The sequence below is a fragment of the Pongo abelii genome, chromosome 5, assembly GCF_028885655.2.
Source record: "Pongo abelii isolate AG06213 chromosome 5, NHGRI_mPonAbe1-v2.0_pri, whole genome shotgun sequence".
NCBI lineage: Eukaryota > Metazoa > Chordata > Mammalia > Primates > Hominidae > Pongo > Pongo abelii.
This window is the reverse complement of record NC_071990.2, coordinates 44,635,939-44,653,659: the sequence shown is the minus strand read 5'-3', so window position 1 is coordinate 44,653,659 and position 17,721 is coordinate 44,635,939. Positions and strand designations below refer to the sequence as shown.

The following is a 17,721-nucleotide window of genomic DNA, read 5'->3' as shown; positions in this document are numbered from 1 at the left end:
ACTTCCCACCAAACACTCAGCTAATAAAGTAGGGCTGTCACTTGGAGACATATCCTGTCAGAGCCCTGGGGAAGAAGCAGGACATAGAACTGAGAGATCCACATCTCTCCTCAAACAAAAGGACTTCATTGCAACAGAGGGTAGAGAAGTTTTAGCCTAAGGGTACTATCAAAAACAGTGGAAGTTCTGGTAAAAGGCAAGTTGGGAAAAAACTTGACAGACTCAATGGAGATACCAAATCTATAGGCCTACTAGTTTGCCAGAGAGAAACAGGGAATAAAAGCTGGGAGGAGCCCTCCTGGGGTGAGAATAAATCTCAAACACTGATATCAGGAAGCATCCCTTCAAAGGAGCCCAAATTTGACTGGATCACTTTGTAGTACAACTTATGCCCCAGGACATTGTTGAAAACAACACAGCAAACAGCTGGCAATCAGTGAAACTTAACAGGGAAAGGAATGTCAAAGACAGCCCTGCCCAAACCATGCCATCCCAGGGTGTCTGTGAGCATACCCTGTGAGGAGCAACATCAGATACTTCACATTTCTCACAGGAGGTAAGGGAAGAATAGATTGACTAAAATTGTTCAGACACGCTGGCTCATGTCTGTAATCCCAGGCCTTTGGGAGGCCACGGCAGGTGGATCACCTGAGGTCACAAGACCAGCCTGGCCAACATGGGGAAACCCTGTCTCTATTAAAAATGCAAAAATTAGCCAGGCACAGTAGAGAGTGCCTGTAATCCCAGCTACTCTGGAGGCTGAAGCAAGAGAACTACTTGAACCCAGGAGGTAGAAGTTGCAGTGAGCCGAGATCATGCCACTGCACTCCAGCCTGGGTGACAGAGCGAGACTCCATCTCAAAAACATAAAATAAAATAAACCAGTCGCCAAACAAGTAAACAAGCAAATAATAAATGAAGGCTGGGGGAGTACCCAAAATTGCTACAATATCATCTAAAATGTCTAGTTTCCAACAAAAAATTATAAGACATGCAAAGAAACAGGAAAGAATGACCCATATGCTAGAAAAAATGCAAGCAACAGAAACTGCCTGAGAGTGCAACCAGATGTCAGATTAACAAACTTGAAAGTAGCCATTAGGTTCCAAGAACAAAAGGAAACCAAGAAGTAAAGCAAGGTATGATAACAATGTTGCATCAAATAGAGAATATCAGTAAAGAGACAGAAATGCTTAAAAAGAACCAAATGGAAATCCTCAAATTGAAAAGCACAAAGCTGATCAGCTAACTTAGAAAAGGAATGGAATAACAAAAATGAAAAAAAAATTTATTTAATTTAAAAAAAATAAAGTAGCCAGGCGTGGTGGCTCACACTGTAATCCCAGCACTTTGGAAGGCCAAGGCGGGCAGATCACGAGGTCAAGAGATCGAGACCATCCTGGCCAACATGGTGAAACCCCGTCTCTACTAAAAATACAAAAAATTAGCCGGGTGTGGTGGTGGGCACCTGTAGTCCCAGCTACTCAGGAGGCTGAGGCAGGAAAATGGCGTGAACCCGGGAGGTGGAGCTTGCAGTAAACCTAGATCGCGCCACTGCACTCCAGCCTGGCAACAGAGCAAGACTCCGTCTCAAAACACAAAACAAAAGAAAGTACAAAGCTGAAATGTAAACTTCACTAGAGAGGCTCAACAGTAGATGTTAACTGGCAGAAGAATTAACAAACTTTAAAACAGAGCAGTAACAATTACGCAATCTAAACAGAGAAAAAGAATGAAGAAACATCAATAGAGCCTCAGAGAAATATGTGGCACTATTAAATCCACCAACATAAGCATAACAGGGGTACCAAAAGGAGAGAAGTGAAAGGAGCAGAATTAAATATTTGAAGATATATAATGGCTGAAATTTTGAAAAATTTACTGAAAAACATTAATCTACATATCCCGTAAGCTCAATGAACTCCAAGTAAGATAAACAAAAAGAAATCTACAAACAGACACATCATATTAAAAATGTTGAAAGCCAAAAACGAGAAGATTTAAAACCAGTAAGACAGGCCAGTCACAGTGGCTCGTACCTGCAATCCCAGCACTTTGGGAGGCCAAGAAAGGAGGATAGCTTGAGGTCAGGAGTTCAAGACCAGCCAACATAGCGAGACTCCGTCTCGACAAAAAAAATTTTTTAATTAGGTGGGAATGGTGGTATGCATCTGTAGAACCAGCTACTCAAGGGGCTAAGGCAGAGGACTGCTTGAGCCCAGGTGTGCAGGGCTGCAGTGAACTCTGCACTACAGCCTAGGCAACAGAGAAAGACCCTCTCTTAAAAAAAATTAAAATTAAAATTAAAAGCAGTATGACAAAAATGATTCAACACTTACAAGGAAGTCTCAGTAAGATTTACAGCTGACTTCTCATTAAAACAGTACAGTATGATCCAACTTTGTATAAATGTTAGTGTACATATATACACATAAATGCACATCTATGTTGAGAGAGAGGAAAGTTTAGAAAAATATATATCAAATTTTAAAGTAATTTCATTCTTTAAATAATGGAAATAAGGACTTCAAACCACATTACAAAATCTTTACACAATAATGCTAAATGAATATAACCAAGCCATATAGCATTATATTACCTATGTCCCAAAATGAGAACATTAACAATACTTGAAGGAAAAATGTGTTACTTTTATAATCAATAAAAAACTGCTATAAGTTACAAGGTAGATTTGTAATTTAACATTTAAAAGCAAATAGCCCTGCGCTGCACTTTGCATAGAGGCCAATCCAGCCGGTTAGAATATAACTTACAAAGATGTGTAGACTCTACAAGAATGCCTACAAGAAATTACAGGGTAAATTAAAATCTGCAAATTTTATTTAAAGCAATCAATGCTAGCCACACTTGGGGATTTTTCACATATGCATTTGCTGTGTCCCTGGCCCAATCCACACGGTTAAAGGGCTCTAAAAATTTGGTCCCCTACAACCATGGATAAAAATGGAAAAGTGATTTTTTTCCAACCTTACTCACAGTACTTAACTCTAAAGAGTATACAAAACACAGAGGTGGCCAAGAATGGTGGAATAGTTAGTACCTCCTCTTGGCTTCTGTTTACTGTCCCAGGCAGCTAATACCCCCAAATAAGCTAACTATTCTAGGCTAGCAATTGGCCAGCTCTGCCAACATGCATCCTCAGACATTAAAAAACCCTCCATCCCAGGATCTGGCACTTCAAAGCCATTAATTACAACATAATGCTAGTCATCAGGTCAAGAAGAACCAGCAGGCCAACCTGGGGGCCACAAGGGGCACTGTACAGGATAGGGTGGTTATTCTAGGGCCTGAATCCCAGAAGCTAATAAGCTGTTACACAGTCCAGATTTGCCCTTTAGTGACATCATCTTGGTTTCTGGACTATTAGGACTGATATCCATCATGGACTTAACCAAAAGGGAAAAAGGGGAAAGTGAAGAAAATCCTCTGTGAAAGACAATGTGTAATATATATTCATTTACTTTTTAAATAAAGATTTCTATGAGGGCCTAAAATTTGGTTCTAAGCTCATTAATTCCCTCTTTGTTCAGCCAAGTTTCCTGTTTCACAGCCAGTGCCTTCCCAATACCAATCAAGGAAAGTAACTAATTGGCAGTCATAGAAAAGACACATAATCTTGTGTGTCCTACAGTCATCTGACTCCAAAATAGCTACAACAAATGAAGCTCTTATATGCCGACAGAACACACTCAACATACTGGATAAACTGGGCATTACTTCTGCCATAGCTTAAATTTTTTTTAAATATGGTTTTCTATAAATATTCTGAAATGGTTAGGGGGAAAAAATACAAGATAGTTTCAGAGAAATAAAGAAGGTAAAGAATACCAGCGAAGTAGGAACTGGACAATTCCAATTATTATTCACCCAACAGGGTTATTAATAAATCATGCAGTTTTATTGGTCCTAAGGATGCCTAGCCTAATAATTGAACTATGAATGGAGACAAGCACACATTGTGAAATAACGTATTTGGTCTTCATCCATTTCCAACAATGTAACTCCTAAAATCCTGGGACTCTCCCAAGTGATAAGTGTCTTTCTGCATGTTAATGAGTTGACTGATAGCTGGCAGTCACCAGAAAGACCACGGCAGGATTAGAGGGCTTGGGACTTTCAGCCACACCCCCCAACCTCAGGGGAGGGGAGAAGGGCTGAAGGTCGAGTTGATAAGCAATGGCCAATGATGTAATCAATCTTGCCTATTTAATGAAGCCTCCATAAAAACCCAAAAGGACAGAGTCTGGAGAACTTGTGGGCAGCCAAATACATGGGGGCTTCCAAAAAGGTGAACAAGAACACACCCACTTGGCTGGGAGGGTGGCATATCCCAACTTCAATGGGACATAAGCACTTGCACTCAGGACCCTTCCAGGCTTCACCCTATGTATCTCTTCATGGGGCTGTTAATTTGTACCCTTTAAAATATCCTTTGTAAATGTGGGTGTTTCCCTGAGTTCTGTGAGTCCTCTAGCAGATGAATGGAACCCGAAGAAGGGGCGGTGGAACCCAGCTCGCTGCTCAGAAACACAAGCAAAATAACCTGGGGTTTAGGGTCAGCATCAAAACTGGGGTTCAGTCTTGTGGGACTAAGTCCTCAACCTGTAAGATCTGGAGCTATCTCCAGGTAAACAGTATTAGAATTAACTGAATTAGAGGACACCCAGCTATCCACTCAGAATTGATTGCCTGATTGCTGGTGGGGAGGGAAAAAAAAAAAAAAAAAACACATATTTGGTCACAGAAGTATTCTGTGTTGATTGTTATGTGAGAAAAACACTTTGCTTTTTATTCCTATATCCACACATACCTTGCTTCTTCCAGTTGTTTCTCTCTTGCTTTCCTCTTGGCCTTCTTTCCCTGAGTATTAGCCAAGCGGGCTCTGGCTTCAGAAAGCATCTCAAGTTCATCTGCAAAAATTAAAAGAAGAAAAACTAAGTATTTTCTTAGTTGTTACATACTCTAGAAGCAAGGTATGTAAGAGACACTCTATTGCTCAAAATGAGAAAAAAACATAAAAATACTGATTTTATGGTGTAGCATAATGGAAACAGCTTGAGTTTTGAAGTCAAAGAACCTAGGTTAAAAACCAGGCCCACCACTTGCTAGCTATGTGACCTTAGTCACTTACTTACCCTCCCTAAGCATGGTTTCCCTATAAAATTGGAATAACAATTCTTATTTCACAAGGATTTTGAGAAGAGCTAAGTAAAATGAAATATGTAAAGCATCCCACAAGCATTCATTAAACAGTGGCTACAATTATTGTATCCTTCATTATCATCAACTAACTGGCACAGCACAAATTGTGAAGTAGGGTAAAAACTATTTAACTATGAGAGAACTGCTATCATTAGATACTTTTTTTTCCCCTCAGAACAATTTCTCTCATCCAATATATTTTTCATGGCTCTATAGAATGGAATAATACATGCCACTATTGATGCCTTAGAACAACTCCTATGCAACGCTGTCCAACTAATCACATGGGAACTTGTAAAATACTCAGATTCCAAGATCACTTCTCTTCCCTTGCTTCCCACACCACCCCAGATGTACTGACTCAGTATATACAGGAGAAGCCCTGATATTTCTATTTTTAAATGCTCCCCCTGTGATAATGATGCAGCCAGCCTAGCCACAGCCTGCCTTTGGGAACCACTACGTTCAAACTTTACATTTTAGAAACTCAACAAATATTCACTGAGTGCTTCACAACAACCCTGCTAAGGTAAAGCAGGTATTAGTATTCCCCATCTCGCAAGAAAGAGAATCAAAGCTCAGAGAGATTTTATGACTTGTCTAAGGTCAAACAGCTAACAGGTGGCACACACGGGTTGAAAATCCAATTCCTGATTCTGTTAACTGATACAACATACTTTACATATTTACAGGGTACATGTGAGAGTTTGTTACATGCATAGAATGTGTAATGATCAAGTCAGGAAATCTGGGGTATCCATCACCTTGAGTATTTATTTCAGACCTCTCTTCCAGCTGCTTTGAAATATGTAATACACTGTTGCTAACTATAGTCACCCTATTCTGCTATCAAACATTATAACTTATTTCTTCCCATCTATGTTTGTATCCATTAACCAACCTCTCTTAATCCCACTCTCCCACCCACACACCATACCCAGCCTCTGGCATCTATCACTCTATTCTCTAACTCCATGAGATCAATGCTTTTAGCTCCCACATATGAGGAAGAATACGCAGTATTTGTCTCTCTGTGCCTGGCTTATTTCACTGAACATAATGACTTCTAGTGCCATTCATGTTGCTGCAAATGACATGATTCCATTGCTTTTTATGACCAAATAGTATTCGTGTGTGTGTGTGTGTGTGTGTGTGTGTGTGTACCACTTTTTTTTTTTTTTTTTTTTTTTTTTTTTTTTTTTTTTTTTGAGACAGGGTCCTGCTCTGTTGCCCAGGCTGGAGTGCAGTGCTTGATCTTGGCTCATGGCAAACTCAGCCTCCCGGGCTCAAGTGATTCTCCCACCTCAGCCTCCCCAGTAGCTGGATCTACAGGCATGCGCCACCACACCTGGCTAATTTTTGTATTTTTTTATAGAGGCAGGGTTTCACCATGTTGGCCAGGCTGGTCTTGAACTCCTGGGCTCAAGTGATCTGCCCACCTCAGCCTCCCAAAGTGCTGGGATTACAGGCGTGAGCCACCAGGCCCAGCCCACATTTTCTTTATCCATTCACCCATTAATGGACACTTAGGTTGATACCATATACTTTCTATTGTGGAATTCCTGATTCAATGCCTCCCAGAATCACTGTTAAGTCTCCATCACCGTCTCACAGGTTGCCTTCTCACACAGAATAAATAACTTGCCTATAGTCAAATAAGTAATTAATAGGAGGACTGAGGTCCAATATTCTGACTTGATGTCTCTCTCCATGGAATAGGAATGAGAAACAGGATCTTTAAGGGCTCACCTCTAGCCTCTGAAAAATCTACTCAGTAGAATTACACTACTCAATTTTAAAGACAGGGTCTCGTTATGCTGCCCAGGCTGGCCTCCAACTTCTGGGCTCAAGGGGTTATGTTGCCCAGACTGGCCTCCAACTCCTGGGCTAAAGAGATCGACCCACCTCAGCTTCCTTAGCAGCTAGCACTACAGGCACACACCACCACACCTAGTAACACTTAATTAACTTAATTTAACTGAATTGAAGAAACAGAAGATGAAGGGGCACTGTTCAGAAAAAGGAACTACTCTATAACAGAAAACACTAGACATATTTGGAAAGATACTTAGAATAAGAACACTGCTGATAGAATTGGGGATCAGGTATGGTGGTTCACATCTATAATCTCAACACTTTGGGAGGCAGAAAAGGGAGGATAGCTTAAGCCCAAGAGCTTGAGACCAGCCTGGGTAACACAGGGAGACCCCATCTCTACAAAAAAATTTAAAAATTAGCCAGGTAAGGCAGCATAAACCTGTAGTCCCAACTACTCAGGAGGCTGAGATGGGAGGATTGCTTAAGCCCAGGAGGTCAAAACCGCAGTGAACCATAATTGTGCCACTTCATTCCACCTTGGGTAACAGAGCAAGACCTTGTCTCCAAAAAAAAGGGATTCTAAAGTAGAGGAGTTCAGAAAGGAACTAAAAGAGTGAGGCCCGAGGAGTTTACAGTTACCAAAGAAATAAATTCCTCAAAGCATACACTTACCCTCATCCATATCAATTGGATCAGGCCGCGCTGGTTTTGTTTCTGGATTTGGATCTATCTCTCCAGGTTTAAGTTTTCGTGGATCATCTGTTGTTTCCTCTTCATTGTCTCTTTGGGCAGCTTTATCCCTAGAAAAAAGCCCATAGGAGTTAGTCACACTGTAGTACCATTTAGAGTTAAAATTACCAGATTTTCAAGTTCTGACAATATTTTTCCCCCAAAAAAACCAATGGATGGGCTTTAACAACATAAAGCCTTTTTACTATCACTTCATCTGAAAGAAATGATATTAAAATTTGCTAATTTCAGCGACTGGTTTCAATCACTCTGAAATAGAACCCAAACAGATCCTAATCACAAATGCAGTACGGCCATACAAATTAAAAAAAAAAAAACTATTAATAAAGAACCAAAATGTTCCAGTAGTTAATTCTTAGCAGTGTGATTATGGGTGACTTTTATTTGCTCTTTTACTATTTTTTCCCCAGATTTTCTATGATGAACATGCATGACGTGTATAATTCTTTTAAATTATTATTTTAGGACGTATATGACAGAAGGCATAATTTTGATCAACCATCTGTGATTTGAAAAATATTATCCAATGTCTTTAGCTTTGGGTTTACTCACATCCATAATTAAAAGTTTAAAGACAGAAAATACTCAAAGTTTATTCAGCCTCTTTCGGAACATATACATATATTCTATGCTCTTTCTGAAGACTCACTTACAGAAGAAATTCATAGTGTTCTAAGCACTGGGCCGCTGTTCTTCCAATGATTGGAGCAATGGTCCTCCACTGAGTTGGCATCAACTTGGCCAAGTGCAAGAGTTTTTCCTCTTCTTCTCTGGACCATTCTGTCTTCTTAATGCTTGGATCCAGCCATTCATACCTATTAAAAATAGATCATTTTATATATTAATCAGTTACCTGGCATAAATATCCAATTTGAACAATGGATACACTGACTTGTGCTCTCATCCTTCAATTACAAAAACTGTTCTTTTTGACAACAGAATATTTGCTGTGTGGTTACACTTACCCCAGTCAATATTCCCCATCTCATCACATTCTATTTTATTTTAATTATGCAAAATTAGTAATGGTTAAAAAACGTTACTTCACTGAATCATGATCATATGCCTTCTTTCTCAACTATCATGTTTTTATTTATTTATACTTTTCTAGAAATTTTGAAATATTTGGAAGACAATACAAACTCACGCTTCTTACAGTGTTTCCAGTTTTCATACTATTTTCTCATGCTCTGATCCTCACACCATGGCTTATTTCTTTAAGCATTTGACTTACACTGACTAAATTCACCGTATCCTTTCATTTGATATGTTTTAAAATTTAAGTAAAACTACTATGACATCCCCTCTGTCTTTCCTAATTCCCCACCCAGCCCACCTTTTCCATCCAGTCTACTTAGCTGGATGACAGGCAGGCAAACAGGACTTAAGTCCTACCAAATATGAGAGCAGGAACTGGTACCACTAAGACAAACAGAAATCAGAACCATTTCTTCAGCCTAAAAATCATCTTCCTCTTAACAGCCAATTTCTACATTCAAAAAGCCTCGCTCTGTCGCCCAGGCTGGAGTGCAGTGGCACCATCTCAGCTCACTGCAACCTCCACCTCCTGGGTTCAACCGATCCCCCCACCTCAGCCTCCCAAGTAGCCACCACGCCTGGCTAATTTTTGTACTTTTAGAAGAGACGGGGTTTTCACCATGTTGGCCAGGCTGGTCTCAAACTCCTGACCTCAGGTGATACCAGCCTTGGCCTCCCGAAGTGCTAGGCTTACAGATGTGAGCCACCATGCCTGGCCAATTTCTACATTCTGATCCTTTCCCCTAACCAGGTGACTAGAAAATTAGGTCATTCTTATACAATCCAAAGTACTTTCCTAATGCCACATGAGTTGGGGATGGTGCTAAATAACTCATGCCAAGAACACCCTAAATAGCTTCACGTGTCCACTACCCTATGATTTAAGAAGTGACACCAGCCGAGCGCGGTGGCTCACGCCTGTAATCCCAGCACTTTGGGAGGCCGAGGTGGATAGATCACGAGGTCAGGAGATCGAGACCATCCTGGCTAACACAGCGAAACTCCGTCTCTACTAAAAATACAAAAAATTAGCCGGGAATGGTGGCAGGAGCCTGTAGTCCCAGCTACTCGGGAGGCTATGGCAGGAGAATGGTGTGAACCCGGGAGGCGAAGCTTGCAGTGAGCCGAGATCACGCCACTGCACTCCAGCCTGGGCGACAGAGCGAGACTCCGTCTCAAAAATTAAAAATAAAAAAGAGGTGACACCACAGGTTCAGAGCTGACTTATATGTTTTAATATATATAACATATTAAATATGTTTTTTATATATAATATATAACATATTAAATATGTTTTATATATAATATATAACATATTAAATATGTTTAATATATAATATATAACATATTAAATATGTTTAATATATATAACATATTAACTATAAAATATATAACATTTCAGCTGTATTATGAGGAAACTCAACTACTGTAAGCTTACTTAGAAAATTAGCCATTATTTATCATTTATTTTTTTGAGAAAGTAAGTTCTAAAACAGCTAACTTATGCACTTTTAGAACACAATTAATTTACAAGCTGGGGCTCATCTGTCCCTGAAAGTAGACTTTGTATGCTTCACAAAGCACTCTCAAATACATTAACCCATTTAGATGACAACTCACATCTCTATCAGTCAGGACCAAGTATTATTATCCCTAATTGGGAGAAAACAAGGGCAGGGGAGAGGGATAGAAAAATGGCTTGCCTAAGATCACACAGGAAGCAAGTGACAGCTAAGTCAAAAACCCAACTTCCATCTCCCACTCCATGCCTTGTTATATTACAATGTCTGCTTTCTTTGATAAGGTTCACAGAGCTGACATTTTCCATCATCATAATTAAGCTCCTTTTCTGTTTTCCACTTATTAAACTGATACATACCATCTGGCTTTGCACTGCTTTGCTGATTTTCTATGCAGCAATGAGGCAATCCTAGACCACTGGTTTTTCCCATATTTCATTACCGCTGCTTTCAGAATTTCATCCTAAAAAAAAATGCCAAAGAGTACATTCAGTCACAAAACTCCAAGTGGGAAAAGACAAAATTTAAATTAACTCTGATAGGGCTGTTGGAGAAAGAGACACATAACATGCACATACACACCCCTAGGTTAAAAGACTAAGGATGAAAACCTCATTAACTGTAATCACAGAAACCAAGAATTAAAAATTAAGAAGAAATCCCTTAGAAAGACAGCTACCCACCCTTACACCACACTCTCCAATAAACTGGGAGTGGCAACAGCCCAATCTGAGAAACCCTACTTTATGACAAAGATTAAGAAAAAGTATTCTTCAACGTGTGGCTGTCCTTCTCTTCAAAAAGGATAACTGAAAAACACAACAACAACAAAAAGGTATAACTCATTCATTTACACACTCACTCAAAAAACACTTCCTGAACTTCTACCTTGAAACAGGTCTTAGGGAAAGGTCTTATCAAACAGGACATATCCAGGCCTCAAGAAGCAAGTTGGGACTCTGGTGAATATATTCTCCAATCCAAGCCTCCTGTCTCAAGTTTATACATGGCATTTCCCCTCCAGCCCCTTAACCCCAACTATGACCCAAGAACCCACAACTCAGGTCTAACCTAAGAATTACATATTTCTACCCCAACCCCACCAGTCAGCTTTCCTTCCAATTTCCCCCCGTCTCTAGATACCATTTCACCAGGGCACCCATCGCCATGTGGAATGCACCAACCTCAAGGTAGCCTGGCAAGCCAAGCCAAAGACAAGAAAGTTAATGGAGCCATAGATGCATGCATTTAGGCGATTTTACTTCTAGGCTTTTTTTCCCCACATTGGATTTGAGGTACATGCCTCTTGAGACACCCCACTCCATCCTCTACATCTCCCATGATCAAAGATACTTTTTAAAAAGACTGCAGAGCTTTGACCACTGCATAGGAATCCTACTGTTACTTGATTTTATATCTGTCTCTCCCTCAGAAGTCATCTCTTCTCCAATTTAAACAGTCTGGTTCCCTTGGTGGAAGCTGAGGCAGTTTTCATTGTCTTTTTTGTAACTCGGTTGCAGTACAACTACACTTAAACACATTTTCAATTACATAGCTACAGCAGATACCTACTCTACTTGATTCATTCTGCAAACACCTGTCGAGCAACCTACTTCATGTTGGTTACTGTCCTAGGTTCTAGGGATACCAACACCTGATCCTCTCGCAATGCTGTCTGGTGAGGTGAAAGAGCAACTAGCACTTACTCAGAGGCTACTATGTGCCCTACTCTGATCTAAATATTCCAAACGTATTAACTCGTGTAATCCTCAAGAGAGGTAAGTATCATTATCCCAATTTAGAAACAGTAGAAAACTGAGGCTTTCAGAAGTTAAGAAACTTACCCAGTACCACACAGAGGATGTGATGCTTACAAAAAGACAAAGCAAGTTCTAACAAACGGAAGAACAAGGTACCATGAGAATACCGGGGGTGCAACTAATTCTTACAGAGATTCCAAGAAGTGTTTCCAAACTAGGTTTGAAGGATGATCAGAAAGATGTCAAGCGCTAGAAAGGCAAAAGATGTAAAAAAAAAAAAAGAAGCCATAAAATGTAACGAAAAAAAGACACAGAGCATGAAAAGATATGATGTGCTCCAGAAACTGATAAATTCGGTATACTCTGAACACAAAATGCACTAAAATCTAATTTCTATTTGACTCCCACTCTACTGCCCTTTGGCTCACCAGTGGCACTATCCACTACGAAGCAGAGACTATCCTAGGCAGTTTTTCCTTTCTGGCTTCTATCTAGGCAAAGGCAGTGACAGAAAGAGACAGACCTTGGGATCTGTCGGGATGGCAGACAGGTTATGCCCTGATAACAGATAACCAGAGAGATGCCAGCATAAACGGGCTCTCTGAACCTGGCACTCAAACTGCTTCCCCTCTGCAAGGAAGTCAATGAAGAAACAAAGTTGTGGCCACGGCAACTTCTTTATTTCTGAGTATCACACAGAGTCGTGGTGCCCGGACTAAGAGTGGGTGGTGCCCCGGGGGACCAACTCTGGCTGAGTTGGAACTCTGAGTTCCTCCAGGGGCGGGGGGGCGGTGAGAGGGGGCGTATTCAAGTCAATAAATGTTCACTCAGGGCCTAACAAGTGAGCTTAGAGCTGAGTAGCCAGGTGGTGACATCACGGTCCCTGTCCTACTGGCGCTCGCACAACACGGAGCCGGACACACGGAAAGGGCCCCGAGGGTCAGCCCCCGGGCTGCCCTACACGCAGACCCCACAGGGTCTCCTCGTCGCCTCCCCGACCTCCGCGCGCGTGCGCACAAGCTGCTAGAGGGAGCGGAGGGCAGCGGACGGCGGGAAAAGGAGACTTACCTCGGTATTCCTCCATACGCCCCCCTTGATCATAATTCGAGGCATCTTGGCGGCAGGGTGTCTCGGCAAGCAGCCGAGAGAAGCTTCAGAGAAGTAGTAACGGCGCTCGGGCTACGGGACTCAAAGCCGCCACTTCCTCCAAGCGCGACCTTCTACTTTGAAGATCTGCGCAAGCGCAAGGTGGGAGGGGGCGCAGAATAGCAAGTCTCGCGAGATCTGGGGTGGCTGAAAGGGAAAAAGTGTCTTGTGGAAGCTCAGCTGTAGGAAGACTGACACAAAACCATCAAACCACTGTGGCCAAAGCGCCTTACGCCCCGCGCATGTCCAAAACAGAATGGAAGAAACTACGGCTCTCGCGAGATAGCGGCGGTAGAGCTTGGCTGGGAACGTAGTGGTGGGCTTGATCGTGACGTCACCGAGTGGCAGAGGGTGGGAACGTCACGCGTACGGAATTTCAGCACAGTTGCTCCGAAGAAGGCTTTGTTAATTTATTAATCTAACCCTTTTAAGTATTTCAGTAATAGGAATTTATTCACAGGATACTCAGGAAAAGCCAGTAGTTTATTTAAGGCTCAGTTTCCTAACCTGTAAAATAGAGATCATAGTAATGCCAACCTCACAGGATTGTCGTAACGACTAAATGAGATCATAGACCCAGCACAGTATCTGATCCATAATAACTGCTGCAAAACAATAGCAGCTATTACTGCAAGGAGGGCAACGCCAATTTCACCCCGTCCCCAGGTGATCCAGGCTTGTTCCAGAAACCCGCAGAAACGTCACGTCAAAGTTTTTAATTCATCGCCCAGTCTGGATTAATAATACCATTGGTACGCACTGGTATTAGACAAACTCGAGTTGGGTTGAAATATTGTGAAATCTTGGCTTTCCCGTAAGTTTGAGTAATAACCTTATTGAATCTCAGTATCCTCATCTGAAAAGTGGAGCTAACAATACCTGCCTCATAAATGAGGAGGCAGATTAACTGAAACCTAACTAAAACCCAGTGAGGTAGGGATTGGCAAACTCTCTGCTACCCCACCCCAATTACTCATGCAGTCTCCTTTATCCTTCCAGAACATCTCTGGCTCCATCCCTGGAAAATATCAAAATATTTAGTGGGTTGGGAAATGCCCTATTTATAGTACTTAGTATTTATGTAGTGCCTATCTCTTTATGTTTCTTCATTTCTCCGTTTGCCTCTTCTGGAAGAGCTAAAGAATTTTCTTTCTTTTTCCTTTTAGCTTTTATTTACACACATTCTGTACAATTATGGTCAGCAAGAGGGCATTTTCCATGGCCACCCTGGTAGTGTTTGCCACTCAAAGGTTTATGCTGGCGGGCAGCCCGCCCTTGAGCTGTTTACCCACTGTGTGGTGGATAGGAAACCATTGGACCTGTGGCCAGTTAAACTCAAAGAAATGTTTTCATTTGGACCTCTCCTGTAATGGGGCGGGTTTTTTTAACTTGTTATATTTAATTTTTGTGGGTACATAGTACACACATATTCATGGGGTACATGAGATATTTTGATACTGGCATGCAACACGTAATAATCACATCAGGGTAAATGGGGTATCCATCATCTCAAGTGTTTATCCTTTGTTTTACAAACAATCCAATTATAATCTTTTAGTTAATTTAAATGTACAATTAAATTATTTTTTACTATAGTCACCCTGTTGTGCTATCAAATCCTAGGTCTTTGAGATTTTAACGCTGGAGCATAGAGGAGGTCAGTCTCTGCTGACTGCTGAACTTCCAACATGTGACACCCAGGAGTTGTCTACCACCATGTTTTGGACTAAGGGAAAAAAGCAGGTAAAGAGAGAGTTGTAAGTCCTGACCATGTCAGAGTACCTGGATTCAGCATGTTCCTGAGCCCCAGCTGCATTCCTGTTCTTGCATTCTGATTATTAGTTTCCTGTTGGTGTTAGCCAGTTGGAATTGGGTTTCTATTATTTGTAAGCAAAAGTCCTAACAATTCCAGAGATGGACCAATACTCTCTCAGAGGCCTTTCAGATCTCACATTCCAAGAGTTGATGATGGCTTCTCCCTCCCACTCAGGGCCACCTCTTTACCATATGTCACCTTTGTGAGAACTAGAAAAAGGTGCCCCTTCCTCAAGACATTTTATGCCACCTGCTGGAAAATTGTCACAAAATACTGGTGTTCTGAGAACAGGACACTCTATTACAAGAAAATTGGATCTACCATCTCCACTATGTAAATTCCACCCCTAGAGACATGCATTGTACAACCTACTCATCCAGATAAAACAGCCCTGTCAACTGTCCCTCATTTCACCTTTGAACATGCAGATTGTATATCCCCTTTCAGAATTCAGAAAAAATGCAACATCATGGAAGTTCCAGGATGCCTGAAACCAGAGCACTGTAGCCACAAACATCAGAACACAAACACACTGTCCTCCAGGATGGCCTGCTTGGCCAGTCTCCCCCACCATACTACTGCAGCCTCACCAGCCAGATATGGGAACTTTTACAAAGAGGCCACAGGGACTGCCAACAATCTCTTGAGGGACAGCCATAAGAAGCATCTACCATTAGGCAACCAGACTATATGGTCAGTGACTGTGAATCTTTCGTAAAGTGAGTGGCCACTGCTAAATAGTCTCCTCACTCACCCAAGGCATTATTCCCCAAACATGTTCCTTAGGACACCAGTTACATAAAATACTCCATTTAAAAAAACAAAACAAAAAAAAAAACATGGTTTTTATGTCCTCCCCTCTTGCAGAGTCACTGAAATTAAAGCCTGTAAGAAGGTGTCAGATGAAAAAATCTGTTTCTCCCTGTTGAGAGTTGAATTGTATTCCCCCCAAATAGATATGTTCAAGTCCTAACCCCTGCTACCTGTAAATGTGATCTTATTTGGAAATAGAGTCTTTGCAGATGTAATCAAGTTAAAATGAGATCATACTGGAGTAGGTTGTCCCTAAATCCAATGACTAATGTCCTTATAAGTGGAGAAGAAAAAAGATACAGACACACAGTGGGAATATCATGGGAAGAAAGAGGCAGAGATTGGAGTGATGCAGCTCCAAGCCAAGGAATGCCAAGGATTCTGGCAGCCACCAGAAGCCAGGAGAAGGCATGGAACACATTCTCCCTCTGAGCCCCAAGAAGGAGCCAGCCCTGCTGACACTTTGATTCTGGACTTCCAGCCTCCAGAACTGTAAGAGAATACATTTCTCTTGTTTTAAGCCACTTAGTTTATTGTACTTTGTTGTGGCAGCCCTAGGAAGCTAATACACTCCTTTGTTAATACAGCAGATCCTTGAATAACATCATTTTGTGCAAGATCGTTTCATGATAACATTGATGAGTCCAGGCATGGTGGCTCATGCCTGTAATTCCAACACTCTGGGAGGCCAAGGCAGGAGGATTGTTTGAGCCCAGGAGTTTGAGACCAGCCTGAGCAACATAGTGAGACCCCATTCCTACAAAAATATTAAAAATTAGCTGGGCATGGTGGTGCACACCTGTGATCCCAGCTACCCATGAGGCTGAGATGGGAGGATCACTTGACCCTGGGCGGTCGAGGCTGCAGTGAGCCATGATCACACCACTGCACTCCACCCTGGGCAAGAACTCATCTCAAAAAAAAAAAAAAAAAATCCGCTTGAGGCCAGGGCCACTGTCCGTGTGGGTTTCTTCCAGATACCCTGGTTTCCTCCCACATCCCAAAGCTGTGCAGGTGAGGTTCATTTGCAAACCTGCAGTCCGAGTGAGTGTCAGGGTGTATGAGTGTGCCCTGCAATGGGATGGTGTCCTGTGTGCTGTCCAGAGCTGATTCCTGCCTTGTGCCAGGATAGGCTCCGGCCACCTGTAACCCTAAACTGGAATAAGCGGGAGTACATATCTTGTTTTTATTAATCTTTCTTTCCTTTTCTTTGAGACAGGGTCTCACTCTGTGCAGGCTGGAGTGCAGTGCCACAATCTCGGGTCACTGCAGCCTTGACCCCCACCCCACAGGCTCAAGCAATCTTCCAACTTCAGCCTCCCGAGTAGCTGGGACTACAGGCATGCACCACCATGCCTGGCTAAGTTTTGTATTTTTTTGTAGAGATGGGGTTTCACCATGTTGCCCAGGCTGGTCTCAAACTCCTGAGCTCAGGTGATCTGCCCTCCTTGACCTCCCAAGGTGCTGAAATTACAGGTGTGAGCCACCGTGCCCAGCCTAATCTTTCTTAAATGTATGCATAGCTTACACTTATTTCAGTGTTTAATATTAGAAGTGTTTTGGTCTTTGTTTAGAAGTTCATTGATGTTTTGTAACCAGAAATATGCCATAGAAACTTAACTCTTGTTTATATCAATTAGCCTATGGTAAAATTGATTACATGATACATCCTTTTGCTTAAAGTTGCAGTTTCCAAAAACCTATCAATGATAAAAATGAGGACTTACTATATAGCATTTCCAAACTAATTTGACCCTAAAAACCTTTTTTCTTATATATCCATTGACACTCAGGAAACACAATTTGGGAAACTCTGACTCAGGAAAAAGAGGTTAGA

General features: G+C 41.7%; 1 protein-coding gene across 1 annotated transcript in view; it reads right to left on the bottom strand.

Moving 5' to 3' along the window:
* Positions 1-13,523, bottom strand: part of CDC5L (cell division cycle 5 like) — a 60,420-nt gene extending 46,897 nt beyond the window's left edge. Inside the window, exons 1-5 of the mRNA XM_002816940.5 lie at positions 13,178-13,523; positions 10,709-10,812; positions 8,445-8,606; positions 7,714-7,841; positions 4,832-4,931 (exon numbers count right to left, since the gene is read on the bottom strand). Of these exons, the coding sequence (XP_002816986.2) occupies positions 4,832-4,931; positions 7,714-7,841; positions 8,445-8,606; positions 10,709-10,812; positions 13,178-13,222 (539 nt within the window). The 5' untranslated portion in view covers positions 13,223-13,523. The remainder of the gene's footprint in view (positions 1-4,831; positions 4,932-7,713; positions 7,842-8,444; positions 8,607-10,708; positions 10,813-13,177) is intronic.
* Positions 13,524-17,721: the final 4,198 nt, after the last annotated feature.